Source organism: Patella vulgata, chromosome 1 (genome assembly GCF_932274485.2).
Source record: "Patella vulgata chromosome 1, xgPatVulg1.2, whole genome shotgun sequence".
NCBI classification, from domain to species: domain Eukaryota; kingdom Metazoa; phylum Mollusca; class Gastropoda; family Patellidae; genus Patella; species Patella vulgata.
In genome coordinates, this window is record NC_065879.2 from 42,757,472 (window position 1) to 42,775,926 (window position 18,455).

The window sequence follows — 18,455 nt, forward strand, 5'->3', positions numbered from 1 at the left end:
TATTTCAAATCTTCCTGTCTTAATCGTCATAACTAAAGAGTTTAGAAGCAGATGATGGACATTAGCTATAGTCTGAAACCCCTTATTACAGAACAATTATTGTTATCTTTTCCCGTCATCAAAATTGAATCTTCAAAAATTGACAGTTTCAACCAAAATGTTACATGTAGGTAAGAAAGTCTCGCTCAACTCGTATCTCAAAATTATGGAAAAAAATTTTGGTTGAATTTCCAATATGCCAGAATACAACAAAACTTACATGATTTTAATATCTGTACTCCCAATACATGATAAATCGTTTCATTTGGTTCTACCATGTACGCTTTAGCGATTAGAAAATGAACTAGACCTGTTCTCGAAACAGTTTTAATAGTTTTTATACAACCCAATCATACAGTTATAGATTAATTTCCCGAAATGACCTAGTTTGTGTTGAGTGGACGTTACCCCAGATCTCTCCCCCCTCTCTGGTGACAAGAGGAACGCACAAGGAACTCTTCGGTCAATACCGGTAGCCAACTTCCTGGTTAGCGAGGCAGTGCATTACTCACTGAGCCACTGTGGGTCTTTTGAAAAATAAAGTAAGATTATATTTTCAACCATGATGAAACCCATTTTGACCGACCAAAGCTAGAAAAGGCTCCAGTGTTCTAAACGACACCTATACATCTTCAAAGTATGAGACAATCGTTTTACTTATACTTTAAAACAGCAGGACACGTTAGCTGTAGCTTTACTGGTGTAGCTTTACTGGTATTCAAAGAAGACATTGTGTACATGTAGACAAAAGATATGTCATATAAAATTGATGGCAAACAATTACTTACTCAACTGACGTCATGACTTGATCAAATTTAGAAAAAAATTAAATTGCAAACACCGGGATCAAACTCATGGCGACCTTGCTAGCATGCTTACTGAGCTACGTAGACTAACTGATTCAGTCATATAAATTCGTTGGCAAACAATTACATACTAAAATGACTTATTTTCACTGTAGAAGCCAAAAACACATATTTCAGTAAACATTTAAAATACCGTAAACATAACCAATATTAAAGGTGGTGTGCCATAATCTATCACATTAATATTTTTAAAAGTTGCACAGAACATTTGTTTATATTTGTGGTTTTTTTTGATAAAAATTTCAGAATATGCACCATATGACTCAATTGATCATTTGCCATTGACATATCACCTGATTTCCAAGTCTTACACTATTTTTAAAAAAAGAATCAATTTTATGACGTCATTTTAAAAAAATCTAGGTCAAATATCGATTGCGAATTGTGAATGCTTTCCGAAAATATGACGATATTGAAAATTGGATAAAAATTGTAGCTCAAGTAGGATTATAAAGATTGACTTACATTTTCAACGACTCGTAATGTATTGACAAATATTTTTAAATAAGGCAAAATTAAAGAAATTGAAAAGTTGACTTCATCTTCAAAGGGGAGATAATCAGAAAATTTTTGTTGACGTTTTTGGCCTAATCCACCCATTTGTAATGTATTCTGAACGTTTCAAGTCGAAATCTTAAAAAATAAAATGCCCGTCTTCATAAGCCCAGAACAGTAGGACGTTAAACTCCATTTCATTTTCAAAAATAAAAAAGTTACGCTCAGAATGTTCACGTTTGAGCTTAAAATTGGGCCATACACATGCGTCGTAGAGGCCACAATGCCCGGACATAATAATTGAGAAATACAAACAGCTACAAATTGGTGAAAAGCGCATTCAAATTGGTTGAAAAACAAAAAAGTTTACTTTGATGTCTAATATTGGTCTATTTTCGTAGATGATGTCACTTCCTGTTATCATGAAATGTGGTCGTATATTATTGTCGCTTGTGGACGCTCTAGAGGCTAAAGTTAAAGGAGCTAAGTCGCTAACATTTGGGACCTAGAAATTCACAAAATTGGGTCGCAACGCATATAATACTGTAATATGAATGTATATAAACTGATTTACATTTAATGGTTTCCGTATTTACTCCAATTTCAAATCAGTTATGTTCGGCGAAATAAGTCAGCAATCTCAATCGAGTGCAAATTTCTAGCGTCTAGTTATTCTAGTCTACAGAACTCCATTTGATTTGGTGCAATGTGTCTAGCCTTGTCCCTCGCGTCTCTCAATACAACTGGGGCTGAAGCGCATTATGGTACACGATTCGTCTACCAATGTTAAAAAAATTATTTTGTCTTAAATATCGGATATCAGAAGCTCATCTTTTCCCGGTCAGTTTACATCATCAATGTTGATTTAAATTGACCAATAATTCATGTTTTCGATGTCGAAGATTTTGGAGGATTTTGAGTTACGGACTTAGCTACTTTAATATCCGATTGACCTTAAATTTATACACAGTGTTTAAGGTCATGAGACGAAGAAGTCTATTAATTTTCAACGATTTCCGATAATTACTACCAGGGTTATGGCCCTTGATCACTTTGAAAAATCTTGTGGATGTTCCAGAGACCAAAGTTATCATCTGATTGACTTTAGATTGATAAACAGAGTTTAAGGTCTTGAGATGAACTTAAGTATATTGATTTTCTATAAATTTTGATAACTTGAACAGCTAAATCCATGATATTAAATGTTTTATACTAAACGTTAGCATGGGGCAAAACTTAAATCCAAACAAATTCTAATGATTCTCTGATAATTACTTAATCAGATTTTAGTGTATTATAGATGTTTCATTACTGACAATAGAAAAAATATGCGACGACTCTTGTTGACTGTTCAGATGACTTAGCTGCTGTGGGCCAATGTTTCGTTGCCTGGCAACCTATCTTTAAAGTTTTAGTTATACATTCACGATTCCAACTAAACAAATAGGCACAGTTTTTTGACACCCTGCGACGACATATTGAAGATATATAATCTATCAAAAAACATTAGGTGGACTACCGGTATATTTCCAGGTTTGTCGACCTGCTGCCGGACTATATCTATTGGTATGTTTATGATAGATGTATAGAAAAAATATCTAATATTAGTAACAATGATAGATATAATTTGCAACTTTGCTTAGTCTAATTCAGTGAACATTTGACTCTAAAATGATTTAGCTGGGATGTGAGGTCTGGAAGACTTTGTTTGGTGCACCATACACTGTATCTTTCCATCTGCATCACTTTCTCTAATTGAATATTCAGAGAAAAACAGATTTTCTAAACATGTACAAGGTGTTAAATTACATGTTAAAATAACTTGAGAGTGGCCTATCAGTTAGAAGATAAATTCTATTAACTGTTATCTTATGAAGACTCTGCTGACTTTATAAAGTTTTGAGATATAAATAGCCTTATTAAGACAACCCTTATTATCAGATCTGGATAAAGAAACCTACAACAGACTTTTATTCTATAGTGTCTATTTTTGCATCATAAGTAGATTATCTGTGGTAGTTGAAGTGTGTAAATAGTTTAATGATAAAAAAAAAAGGTCTAAATTTTATGAACTTATGTTATTTTTTTATTTTGTTGTCAGCTTGCATTTTTCTGATCAAGTCTATACCATTTTAGACAGACTACAGTGTAAGTCGATGTGGTGTCAAATCCTAGCAATTTACGATTTGTTTCAACCCTCATCCATAGATAAATTGAAGCAGTGTATAATGATTTTTAGATAACTCAATAACAAATATGGCCACCCCTCGTATGAAAATAGTGTATATATGGTATATCAAGGTTGTGGACACTCTAGAGGCCACAATTTTGATCTGATTTTGATGAAACTTGAAATACATGTTTATAACCCAAAGATTTTGGTAACTTCCTGAATTATGGCCCTTGATTGTACGAAAATTCACATTTTTAGCTTGTGGTCCCTCTAGAGGTCACAATTTTTATCTGATTGAAAAAAATGTTTGAATATTTCACCATTATACCCTAACGACGACTGAGTTCTAATTTCGTGAAAATCAGACCAAAATAGCCGCCCTCATACGCAAATAGTGTAAATATATCGGATTGTAACTTCCTAAATTATGGCCCTTGATTGTACGAAAAATTGCTTTTTGTTTAGCTTGTTCTCTATCTATCTCTTGCAAAATGTGGGCGTATCCTGCCTGGCAGCCGCTGGTATTAATAATATTAATAATTTAAAATGTAAGATTTACATCCTGATTGTTTTTTTTGCATTAGATTTCATTTTTAAGACAACCTGTACACTTTAAGCTGCTTATTGCTATTTGGGGGACTTTAAATCCAATGCAACTAGAATATTTGAAACTTGAATATCAAAAAAGGTTTATCAGTCCAAAAATGGTTCAATTCCATTCAGTATTTGCAGATATGATGACTTGGCAATATCTCAATGTTACTAATGTTAGGCATACTCTGCGGATGATATAAACAAGCAAGCACCACCTGTGATTGGCTTTTTAATCCGATTTAATCAAAGCCTTGAGATTATCTACCATTGATCTTTTGGTTATGTTTTCTGAATTAAATGTTAAATGTTCATTTTGGGTATATTTTAGGCTTTTCATTTGAACAACTTCATTCTCTAGTAGCGTAACCAGGTGGGTGCAAAGGGGATGGGGTGCAATCATCCCTGTGTGCAGGGGCAAAACCATCCTGATTTACATTTCTGCTGAAATATATAACATATATAACATTTAATTGGCATAGTTATTTAGTCAAATAACTGTGTCGGGTTGCCAAAAGTGTCTTTGCCCCAGGCCACTGAAAACTATCGCTACACCACTGCCACCTACACCGACCATACTGATTCCCTCTCTTTGAAGAATATGTATGAACTATAACCTAATAAACCTAGAGGTAATTAAGTTTATTTTGTTGATTAACAGGTAAATGAAGTAGATTTACGGATTGCCACACATGAAGAGGCGGCAGCAGCTTTAAAAAGTGCAGGTGATGTGGTGGAAGTTATTGCTCAATATAAACCTGAAGGTATTTTCATATTTATTAATCTCAATTTTGAAAGGTTGCATATGACCTTGAATTTAAAAAGATATATGACCTGGATTTGGATTTGTGTGAAAATGACAATGTTGGTTTGATTGACTCTGATGTTTTAATTTGTATCGTGAAATGGAGCTCTTTTCTTTTTGCAAGTTTAATGTCTATAAATTTAAGCTGCGTTCATAATTGGATAGTAAATTGCCTCAGGTAAAAAGTCGGGTCTTGTTCAGACAGTTTGGTTCACATCTCTCTTGAATGTAATAATTTGTTAATTCTTGATACAAGACTGTCTGCTTCTCACAAGATATAACTGACATTGTCATTTTTATCATGCCAAGATCATATGACATTTTTCGAAACAGATTAAACCATTTCGCCGATTTAAATTAAATCTAATCCTGTTAATGCGAATGCAGACATTGATATGAACCCAATTTGATTCAGGTTTTTAAGTAATTTTAATGTGAACCATAATACCAGATTTTACTATCAATAGACATACATTTAACCAAAAAAACCCAAACAACTTCTATTTACTTTTCGGAAATAAAATTTTAAGCTTGTAAACCCATCACAATCACTCAAATATGCCGATCAGCGACTTAAGTTATGAAAGGCGATTTTAATATTGTACCATTGTAGGAAGTAATATCCATACAAACTTTCATTGTAGATGTACTATTAACCAATGTCTTACTAAGGCCTCTTGAAACAAAAGGGATCTTGTTCCTTTAACTAATGCATTGGATTTTGTGGTAGAGATTATTGAAAACACTGTTGAGTAAAACTATGATACACCCAAATCGTTCTAATATCACGTTACAAATTTGTTACTAGAATAGAACTTTGTGTTGGCCATCCTTCAGTGTTACTCTTGTTGAAATCAGGTTCAGGACAAGGATAAAAAAAAAAAGTAAAGTTGGAATGCTAGAGGTTTGCACCATCTAGCTTCAGAGTATAAATTACATGTATTAAAGATGTTTTTATCTTTGATAACATTAAACATATAACTTACTACATCTTGTATACTTCCAAACATCTGGCACAAGAGGAAGTAGTTGATGTTGGAGTCTTAAACTGTTAGGAGTAAGAATATGTGAATTCTGCACAACTTCAATGGATTAGTTTATTATTGAGAAATTTGCTTCTGCTTTCATTGAGGTAAAGGGAGATCAAAATAGGTCAAAGTGAATTGGATCTTCATATAGTAAATGTTGAATTTACAGCCATTTTAAAAGGTATAATTTGTACATAATTCAACAGTCTGTCATGTTACCGGTATATGTACCTGTGACGTAAATATGAGTAGGTCATATGAGTGTAAAATTACTATGTTTAGCGAAGACTTAAGATATAAATTGTTAGCTTATCTGTTGATATTATCACTATCTTTTGCCAGTTAGTCATTCATCAACATGTGTTTAATTTTAATACATGTTAGGGGGTATACTACTAGTTACAGGTAGGCGTAACTGAGATATTTTGAATACAAATTGATGACAATTGTTTGACTGTTGCTGTTTTAAAAGTGTTGTACTGCAAGTTTAATTTGGCGGTATGAATATGTGTGTGTTTTGGAGCACGTTTTGCCCTTTGCATTTGCAGAGTTATATTTTTGATATACTTTGTCCAGATTGGTGAAATGAATTTCATCAAGTTCCATTAATTACTTCTAGTGTTATTATCCTTGTTTACTTTGTAGAATCTTGTAAATACTGTAGTGGACATAAATTATCATCAGATCTACTTTAAATGGATGCCTTATTCAAATTAGTGAGTAGAAGAAACATTGCTGAATCTGCAAAAGTGGGAAAATGACATTCTTTCAGTCAAAATTATTAGGCAAAATTTTATACAGCCATCTTCAAGTCTATAAAGGTCATATATTAAGATCCGTAAAAGATTATATTATGAAATTGGTCAGACCTATTGCACATCAGGCTTGAGTGTGAATCGTGGGGTTGGACAACATTATTTGTTTTGGTAGAAGGTTTTATGTGTACTTTTCGTAACCAAAAATAACAACTTGATATTGCATAATATAAAAAAAATACCATAAAATGAATATAGCCTACTTTTATGGTGCCATACAAAGAATGAGGTATTTTTCTGACTGGCGGCAGTAATATCTGTAAGAACTTGACTTGTAAGCATATTTTTCGTGTTTATGATCAAATATTTCAATTATACTGTGAGCTATTTTTGTACACCTGTGAAGTACCTAGTAATATGAATTAAAGTTTTTCACATCAGATTTCTGTGAACAAGAATAATTTGATTGAAAAGTGCATGATTATTTCTCACGGAGTTGTACAAAATATAAAAAAATTTGTGATAATAAAATTACTCATTTTAAATGACGTGATAAGGGTTAAGTTAGTTACAATTCTTGATAGATCTGCGCACCAATAAACTGATTTCATCAAAATTAGATCTAAACATAAAGATATTTTATCGTGGAGGATACAATCAATGAAGTGAAAAAAATTATATATTTTCTCAACAGCCAGGTTCCTTAATATATATAACCATCGGATACACATGACATAATAAATTGTTTATAACTCTGATTTGGTTTGTGAAGTGACAATATGCCTTCTTTTAACATTTTATTTCTAAGTAGATAAAGCTAGGTGTAAATAAAGTTGATTTTGTTTTCTACTGTTGACACAGTGTGCCAAAATTAAACTTAGTGAAGACCTTGACTTTCGATCTGTGTTTGAAACAAATATTTAATTGTATAGAGATTATTGCACCATTAATAGATATAACACGTCAGATCAACACAATTCAACAGTTTATATTGACTTTAAGTAAAGATTTTATATTGACTTATTTATTTTATTGTGGGTGTAAGCTTATTGATATAATTTTCGTCTATATTAATATTATTTTCCATGGTCCTTAAAAATATACGTTCAGATAAAAATAGGTTCTCTTTGTCAAATATATAACATAAATGTAATAAAACTTTGCAAATCTTCCTTAAAATAACTTTAATTATAATTATTCTGCTTTGCAACAATAGATTTAGTGGGGAGGGAACTATTTTGTTTAAATAAATAAAGAGATGAAAAATGTCATAGTTTATGTCCAACTTATACATTTATAGTTTATCTTTTATCTTTATTTAAAAGAAAAATGTTTATATGTAATATACATTTAAAGTGGCTGTTTGGTTTTAAGGAGTTCCAAAAAATTGAAGTTTTTATCTGTTTGTAATGTATTTAAATTGACAGTTTGAAAATATTCAAAACATTGAAATATATCAATGATACTGCCATGTACTTGTATTAAGTTGTATCGAAAAAATCTTTTAATTTAGTTATATGATTTTTATATTAAAGATACATTATTCAAGAGCTAAATATGCCTATTGCAGGTCTTTCTTTAGGCCTTAAAGGTTATATAAATTATTAATTATACATTTATTAACATGACAAGACCATAATCAACTCTGGATGTCATCAGATGCTAAAGATTTTTACTAGATTAGATTTCTTCAGCAATTTAATGATTTAATTTAAAAATGGAGAAGCGATGCTAAGACTCGAATATACCAGTACCGTGGGTACGATAATAAACAAAAGATGCATTTGTCAAAACTACAAACTATTATAGCGAGAACTTCAAGCTCTTTATCTAAATCTTACATAATGTATCTTTAATGATATTCCCCCTTGTAAAACCATGAAATCCTATCTTTAGAGGTTTCCCAATCAATCTAAAGTTTAATATCAAAATGTCTGAGATAGCAGAACTGCCACTTTAAGTGGATTTTGTTTCTAATATAGTTTATTTATGTACAGTTGATGTATACATTTGGAATATGTGTGTATCATTTGAATTAGATTGTAGATGCATCTCTTGGGTTGATGGAAAGCTGGAGTCTATTTCATTTTAATTATAGTTTTTATGTGGCAATGATGACTTATCCTAAATTTGGGTTGTTTTATACATCTATTTTGACAAAACAGAATAAGTTATATATTTTGAGAGAATATAATTGGTTTGTTGTGTACATATATATTTTGAATGTAACTCATTTATTGTATAAAAGTAATATAATGAGATTAATGAATGGTTTGAAGGAATGTTTCTTATAGCTTGAAATAATACAGTCAGCTGAATAATTTGAAAGAATATACTTGATTTGTTGTATTGATATAATTAGTTTGTTGTTTATGATATGGAATATAATATGGAACATAAGTGATATGTTGTAGTCCCTAGTGAGAAAATTGATTTGTTGTATGTTTAGAATAATTAATATAATTTAGAATATAATTGATATGTTCTATCGATAGAATTGATTTGTTTTATATTGTGATAGAATATAGATATTGATGTATTGACAGAATATAATTGATATGTTCTATTGATATGTTCTATTGTTTTATATCATGGTAGAATATGATATTTATATATTGTATTGACAGAAATAGTTTGTTTTATGATATTTTTAAAAACCTAGTGTATTGCATAGTTTGAAAGAATATATCGGTAATTGATTTGTTTTATATTTTGACAGAATATAATCGGTTTGAAGCTAAAATACAAGATTTAAGAGAACAAATGATGAACACAAGTTCTGGTAGTTTACGCACAACACAGAAAAGATCTTTATATGTCAGGTAAATATGGCAGCTATTTTCATTCTCTTGATTGTATGCTACATACATGTACCATATTCTTTTTGCATGGAAGTGTGAGAAAGCCCACTATGTTTGGTATAATAGTACATGTAGGTAGAGAACCTACATATGGCAGTTGTTATGGATACTGCACATTAGTCACAGTCACAGAGACAACTTATTATAAGATTAAGATACTGATTTAACAACTGAGGTCCCGTGTACACATTGGCGTGCACGTAAAAGATCCCCTGACAGTTGGAATTTGATGTAAGAGTAGGCTGTAGTGCCGCTGTCCAGGCAAAATTTCCCTCATAGCACACTGTATGACGTATGCCTAACTTCATTAGCCCAATTCGGAGCAGAACATTAGGACGTTAAACACCATTTCATTTCATTGTCCGGTTTCCTCCCACTGCTAAAGACCCCAACTCTCTCGTTCTATTCTATCTCTCTCTCATTCACTCATAAAAGTGTATTATTGTGTGATCATATTTCTAATTTCAGAGCTTTATTTGAATATGATCCTAAAAAAGATAGTGGTTTACCAAGTAAAGGTTTAGCTTTTAAATATGGTGATATTTTACATGTAACAAATGCTTCCGATGATGAATGGTGGCAAGCAAGGAGGATAACTCCAGAAGGAGAAGAAGAGGGTATCGGCATAATTCCATCAAAATCTCGGTAAGTTAGTGTGGTAATGTAACTTGAAATACTGTTATAAGTAATGTAATTTTAATGTCATTTGTCTGGCTCTGGGAGTCACCCAATGATCTGCATTTCATTAACTATTGCCTCCCATTAGAGGTCATTTATCTGTATCATACAGAATGTTTGTGCTGAATTTAAATTATCTTGCACTGTCTAACCACTTCCCAATTAGATCTTGGTAGACTGAAATACTGGGATAAAGTGTCTGCTTCAAGACCTGACAAACAACCTGAGGAGACGATCCACGATGTAAGTGTTTGGCTATAGATTTATCATGCTCCCTCCCCATGTGAAGTGAAATGGGGTTTCACATCCTACAAGGCCCTCCCCATGTATGAACATATCATTTACACAGTTGCATAGAAATGTATGCTCAAACAAGGATTTTTCTGTATGTAAAGTATGTGGTTTTTATTTCAGCGTTGATAGAAAAGAAAGAGCGAGATTAAAAAATGTTAAATTTACTGGTAAAAATAGTACAAGTAATGATAAAGTAAGCTCACAGGTGAGAACAAAAATCTCTACTTTTTACAAGGATATATACCATTCAAAATATTTTGTAGTCCGCTTCTCGATTTTTATAAACCTAGCCAGTTAACTGATTCATACACAATTTTTGACACTTTAAGATTGGAAAATATGTTGAATTGTTAGTTATGCAGCTGTTAACATTCAGTATGAACATCCATTCAACACATCACTCATTTGTTTCTTCATCTTGTATACAAGTTTTATAGACCAGTTCCTGTGAAATTGATCCAAATCTGATTTCATGGATTGTTACAGTTGATCAGTTTTTAGTGACCTGTATGCTCCCATTACCTATAAAAGAATAAATTTTCGAAAACCTATGTTGACTGTTCGTATGACTTATCAGATGTGGGCATGTCTTTTGTTGCCTAGCAACCTATTTTTATACGCCCACATTTTCATGTGGGCGTATATTGCCTTCGCCCCTGTCCGTCCGGACACAATTGTTTGTGGACACTCTACAGGTCACAATCCTTATCCGATTTTGACGAAACTTGAAATAGAGTTTTATCTCGGTTGTTTTCGATATTGGCATGTATCGGACAAAAACTTCATGAATTATGGCCTGATTGTACGAAAAATCACGTTTTTAGCTTGTGGAGCCTATAGAGGTCACAATTTTTATCCGATTTTGTTAAGTTTATAACCCAAAAATCTTGTTTCCTTTCGACATTCGTGCATATCGGATCGTAACTTCCTGAATTATGGCCCCTGATTGTACGAAAAATCACATATTTAGCTTGAGATCCCTCTAGAGGTCACAATTATTATCCGATTTAAAAAAATGTTTGAATATATCACCTTTACACCCTAAGAATGGTTGAGTTCGAATTTCGTGAAAATCAGACCAAAACTGACAGACAAAATGGCCGCCCCTCATACTCAAATAGCGTAAAAAATATGGTATATGTAAGTTTTTAACCCAAAGATCTTGGTGCCTTTCGATATTTGTGCATATCAGATAGTAACTTCCTGAATTATGGCCCCTGATTCGATATTTGCGCATATCAGATAGTAACTTCCTGAATTATGGCCCCTGATTGTACGAAAATCGCTTTTTGTTTAGCTTGTTCTCTATCCATCTCTTGCAAAATGTGGGCGTATCCTGCCTGGCGGCTGCTGGTTTAAGGATTTCACACACGCCCACATGGAAATGTGGACGTATATTACAGTCGTCCCTGTCTGTGGTTTACATTCGTGAGATGAAGAAGCCTGTTTAATTTCTGTTCATTATTTCTAGAGTTATGGCCCTTGTTTGACTTTACGCCAAAAGTTATCATCCAATCTGTATGAGATTTATATGCATCATTTAAATTAGTAAAACAAAGAAGCCTATTGAATTTCAGCAATTTCCGTTAATTACATCTAGAGTTATGGCCCTTGTTTCACTTTGTTGAATCTTGTGAACGCTTGAATGACAAAAGTTTGAAATTCATATGCATCAATTAAATTAGTGAAATGAAGAAGCCTATTGAATATTAGCAATTTCCATCAATTACTTCTAGAGTTATGGCCCTTGTTTTACTTTGTTGAACCTTGTGAACATTCAAACGACAAAAGTTAGCATCCGATCTGTATGAAATTTATATGCATTATTTGAATTAGTAAAACGAAAAAGCCTGTTGAATTTCAACAATTTCTGTAGATTACTTTGTTTTAGTTTTTAGAACCTTGTGAACCCTCAAACGACGAAAATTATAATGTCATCTGTATGAAATTGTCTATTTTATTCCCCTAATTACCTACAATAGAATAAATATGCGACAACCCTTGTCGACTGCTCGGATGATTTAGCTGCTGTGGGCGTGTGTTTTGTTGCCTGGCAACCTATCTTTTGACATGTGTAACACATGGTAATGGTAACAAATGTATAAATGAAATTAATATTGCTGGATTTGGTTGATTCAGCGTCCATTTTATAACGTGTGCAATGCTTATGTGTGAAAATCTGTTTAATGCTTTTGACGTGGCATCGAAAGTGACATAAGTTCAATTGTAACGTGACAGTGAAACCTGTCATTACTGCATCGCAGTTCTAGTTATTTGTGTGTAATATGGGATGTTAAATATTTATCATTCTTATTGTACTTTCATTATTTCAGCAAGCTGCTGCCAATGATAGAAAAAAGAAAAATTTCTCCTTCACACGTAAATTTCCATTTATGAAGAGTAAAGATCAGAGTGGTAGTGAAGATGTTAGTGCTGATGAACGTAAGTTTTACTTAACCTTTGGCTATTAATACTGGCATATAAATGAAGGGGACAGAAACTGTTTTTATCCTTTGGTTTAATTAGATCAAAATACTGCTGTAATTGCTTTCAAGATATAAATACAACAGTGATTGATTTAGAATAAAAATTTGAGGAAATTACTGCAGTGATTAAACATACATTATGCAAGAGCTAAATCTGTCTATTGCAGGTCTTTCTTTAGGCCTGAAATGTTATTTAAATTATTAATTAGACATTAATTAACCTATCCAGACCATAATCAACTCTCGATGGCATCGCTAGCCTGCGATCTTTAGTGGATTATGAGCCAATTTCCTGCATAACTTTCCTTCACGATTTAATGATTAAATGGATAATCGAGACTATGTTGTTTATCGTACTGACTTTAGTAATGATGATCATTATCTAGTTTTTAACTATTATAGTGAGAACTATCTTTAATTGATTTGTATAAAAAATATGCAGCGATTAATCAATTTGAATGAAAATACTGCTGTGATTAATTGATTTCGATAAAAATGCAGTGATTAACTGATTTCGATGAAAATACTGTGCACAGCAATTAATTGATTTGGATGAAGATGATTGATTTAAAAATATAATTAAAGGTTTCTAAACATACTGCTGTATTTATTTTAATAAAGAAAGACAATTATTTTGAAATAGCAGCATTTCATAAAATCACTAATAAAAATTAGATACAAGGAAAATAGATTCTGTACCCTATCATTTCTTCTCCCAGAAAAGTTTTCATATATAACAGATTTATGGAAAACCATCTCCATAGAATTTGATGAAATGTGACACCAATCTATCCCTGTAACATGACCTGTTTTACTTATGGTACATGGCATGATATCTTTATAATTTTTTCTCCTGAAATACTCATATTTTAAAACTGACCATTCCCTTCCTTGAGCACAATTTATTTATTGTTTGCTAACTAAAATGTTCATAATTGAAAACCACTTCTCTTCCCTTGAACACAATTTGTTGTTTGCTTAATCCCTGCCTATTAATGTTGATAGTTACATTGATACATCCATGTATCTGTTTCAAGCCTAATCATCATTTACTTACCCACAGACTGGTCTTTGAAGGGTAGGAAGGTGTTTATGATTTTGCTATTATATTATCGATTTTGCGGGGGCGTTTTCCTTCCATTTTTCTTAATCTTAACATGAAGCCCCAAGTCCTTTATTTATTTATGTTGTCATTGAAGTATATACCTTTTGGAGAATGACACTGATCCTTAACAATAGCAAACTCTAAGAAGTTGATCATTGCAATCTATAGTTTTGACCAAAAAATACTTGGGAGGATCATATTATTATGATTTATTTCACATTTCCCCTTGGAACTATTCGTTGGAAATTTAATTCTGGTTCAAGTCCAATATTATATGTTAATGGTATTGTTTTGGTTCTGTGTATTACAGAGGGTTTAGCTGGAAATGAAGGTTTGATTTATTTTTTTTTATCATCTGGTGTTGAGTGTTTTTAGATATATTCACCTTTCTAATACAATGTTTCAATTACCAGAACCTTATAATCACCACTGCAAATCACTTTTTACCATATATTTTATTTTAAAAATAAATAATATTTAGTCTTTGTCACTGTATTATAATCAGTTTAAAGATTAGTGTAATGACCACCGGGTGTATTGTAAAGTGCAATCGCTCAGTTATTTATGATTATGAAATAAGAGCAATATGCTGATTATACATAGATTTGATCAAACAGTCATATCTCAGTTACTAATCTGCATAGTGTGTGATAAACATACAACTTATCCATTCACCTGGGGTAGAAAAGTAGGATATTAAACCGTATTTCATTTCATTTCAAACCCTTCACCTTCCAAAATTTAAGAATTTACTACTGTACATATGCCATTGCTGATATATTGAGGTTTTAATTTTCAATGTATGAATTATTGTACTAAGTATTTTTGATGGAGTCTTAACATATGCCCGGGAAAAATATTTTACACTAAGTTGGTCAGTCCTTCCATTTTTGAAGGTTATTTGAAATAAATCTGATTAAAACACAGATCCTATTTCGTTTCATTTTTTATAGTTCAAAATTTCGATTTACTTGTCTTTACTACACTAGGATCTTGAAGAGTTGTTATCATTGACGTGTTCTGGATGATGTGAGGGATTAGCCAATGAAACGGTCAGTTACGGCGAGCTTTTGGCGTGAGCTTCACGAGACTGTGGGTAACCCACTAGAAAAATCAATGCTGATTGGTTAATCAAAACCCGCTCGTATGACCACTGACGAGCCCCCACCCCCCCACCCCCAAAAAAACCCCAACTGGTCAGATCTTGATGTTGTGTAGGCCATCGAAAGTATAAAGAACGAAACGAAATATAGATCTATATTTTAATCAGATTGATTTGAAATATGATTAATTTCCTTGCAAAATTGATAATGTCTCGTCTTCACAAATTTCAGCCAATAGATATTTTAGTATCGATCTACCTGCTGTCCTTTGAATGAGCGCATGTTAATAAGCATTAATATAATGCACTAAAACGTAATACCAAAAGAGGTCTGAGTGACAAAGACTACTTATTGTTTCACCCCGACCCACAACCACTTCATAGCTTATTCCCAGTTTATTTAAAATCTTATTATTTATAGGGGTTGAATATTGGTTGTTAATTCTCATGTAATTGTATTTTGTAGAATTTGGTTCCCTCAATATGAACATGAATTGAAGGCATGGCCTGCTACACATAATAACATTTCTTCTTCAAGAATTCAATTTATTAATAGAGTAATAGGAAGGTCATGGTCTATCAATTTTAGTGGCTTACCATTATATTGAGTCAAATTTTCCAGAAAAAATTACTTCCTTAGGCAATAAACTTGAAGAATTTAATTTATTAATGTGGTTACATTATAGTTGTGGACGATCAATTTTAATGCCATGCCAATATATTGAGTTCTGGCTTCAAGAAAAAAAAAATTAATGTCTTCCCAAGATAATAAACCTCAAGAATTTAATTACTGGGTACCTAAGATACAGTTATTATTAAATTAAAACATTGTAATATAAAGACTGAAGTCCAATAGATAACAGTTTGTGATGTGTGTTGTAACTTAATTTAATAATCATTGCATGTTTTTTTATATACTAATGTAGAATATAGAAAACTAACAACTTAATCAATTCATTGATTCTTCTATCATTTAACATAAGTACCATTGAAACTTGTCCCACCAGTACGCTTGATTTTACTATCCTAATGTTGTGTAACATGATTCTAAAGAATTGACGAAAATAGATGACATGATGGTCAATAATTAATTACTCCCATGTCAACCCTACCTATTTAAGCAGATGACAAAAGCATTGGAAAGGAATTGACTTTTCTGTCTGTAGCTTGTTGTCTAAATGGGCAATCAACAAATTTTTTATTCTTGTTATTTGGGTTAATGTAGAGGGGGTTTTTTATATAGAATTTTCTGATGTATTTGAAAGATTTTTATACGCCCACATTTTTATGTGGATGTATACTGTCGTTGCCCCTGTCCGCCCGTCCGGGTGTCCGTTCACATTTGTTTGTGGACACTCTACAGGTCACAATTTTTATCCGATTTTGACGAAACTGGAAACATAGGTCTATCTCCCAAAGATCTCAGTTCCTTTCGATATTGACATGTAGCAGACCCTAACTTCATGGATTATGGCCCCTGATTGTACGGAAAATCACAATTTTAGCTTGTGGACACCTAGAGGTCACAATTTTCATCTGATATTAATGAAACCTGAAATACATCTTTATAACCCAAAGATCTTGGTTCCTTTCGATATTCGCGCATATTGGATTTTAACTTCCTGAATTATGACACCTGATTGTACGAAAAATCACGCTTTTAGCTTGTGGTCCCATTTTTATCCGATTTATAAAACCTTTTTAGGACATCACCGTGGTCCTTCTAGAGGTAACAATTTTTATCTGATTTAAATACTTTTTTAGTACATCACCGTTACATGCACCCTAATGATGGTTGAGTTTGAATTTCGTGAAAATCGGACCAAAACTTCGAACAAAATGGCCGCCCCTCATACGCAAATAGTGTAAACATCTGGTATATTAATATTGTGGACCTCCTGGAGGTCACAATTTTAATCCGATTTTGATGAAACTTGAAATGCATGTTAATAACCCAAAGATCTTGTGGTCCCTATAGAGGTCACAATTTTTATCCAATTTAAAAAAAAAAACATGTGAATATATCACAGTTATACACTAATGATGGTTGAGTTTGAATTTCCTGAAAATCAGAAAAAAAGTGACGGACGTAATGACCGCCTTTTGTACGCAAATAGTGTAAAAATATGGTATATCAAGGTTGTGGGCCCTCTAAAGGCCACAGTTTTTATCCGATTTGGATGAAACTTTAAATGTATGTTTTTATCATAAAGATCTTGGTTCTTTTTGATAATCACACATATCCGAACATAACTTCCTGGATTATGGCCCCTGATTGGTCGAAAAATTGCATTTTTAGCTTGTGGATTCTCTAGAGGTCACAATTTGGCCGCCTTTTGTACGCAAATAGTGTAAAAATATGGTATATCAAGGTTGTGGGTCCTCTAGAGGCCACAGTTTTTATCCGATTTGGTTGAAACTTTAAATATATGTTTTTATCAAAAGATCTAGGTTCCTTTTGATAATCACACATATCCAAACGTATCCTCCTGGATTATGGCCCCTGATTGGTCGAAAAATCACATTTTTAGCTTGTGGATTTTCTAGAGGTCACAATATTTTTTCCAATTTTAAAAACCGTAATGAAGGTTGAACTGGAATTTCGGGAAAATTGAAATGAAACTGACCGACAAAATGGCCGTTCTTTGTACGCAAATTGTGTATAAGTATGTAATACAAAGGTTAATGGACCCTCTAGAGGTCACAATTTTTAGCGGATTTTGATCAAACTTGAAACATATCTTTATATTCCAAAAATCTCAGTCCCTTTTGATATTTGCGCATTTCAGACCATAACATTCTGGATTATGGCCCCTGATTGTCCCAAAAATCGTTTTTGTTTTTAGCTTGATCTCTATCCATCGCTTGCAAAATGTGGGCGTATCCTGCCTAGCAGCCGCTGGTTTCGCTCGTGGATTCTCTAGAGGTCACAATTTTTTTATCCAATTTTAAAAAAACCGTTTAAATATATCACCATTCCACCATAATGAAGTTTGATTTCGAATTTCGGGAAAATCTAAATGAAACTGCCCGACAAAATGGCAAATTGTGTAAAAAAATATGTAATACGATGGTTGTGAACGCTCTAGAGGTGTCAATTTTTATCCAATTTTGATGAATTTCAAACATATCTTTATATCCCAAAGATCTCGTCCCTTTCGATATTTGCGCATTTCA

The 18,455-nt window shown here is 32.5% G+C and overlaps 1 protein-coding gene across 5 annotated transcripts in view; it reads left to right on the top strand.

Annotated features, from left to right (window-relative positions):
• The window catches only part of LOC126820647 (disks large homolog 1), a 358,192-nt gene that overhangs the window by 324,843 nt on the left and 14,894 nt on the right, over positions 1-18,455 (top strand). For 3 of the 5 annotated variants that reach the window (XM_050548725.2, XM_050548744.2, XM_050548761.2), the window contains 6 exons: positions 4,826-4,928; positions 9,472-9,574; positions 10,082-10,258; positions 10,706-10,790; positions 12,919-13,027; positions 14,487-14,507. In XM_050548725.2, coding sequence (XP_050404682.1) covers positions 4,826-4,928; positions 9,472-9,574; positions 10,082-10,258; positions 10,706-10,790; positions 12,919-13,027; positions 14,487-14,507 — 598 coding nt within the window. The remainder of the gene's footprint in view (positions 1-4,825; positions 4,929-9,471; positions 9,575-10,081; positions 10,259-10,705; positions 10,791-12,918; positions 13,028-14,486; positions 14,508-18,455) is intronic. The other 2 variants (XM_050548735.2, XM_050548753.2) reach the window with 1 other exon arrangement.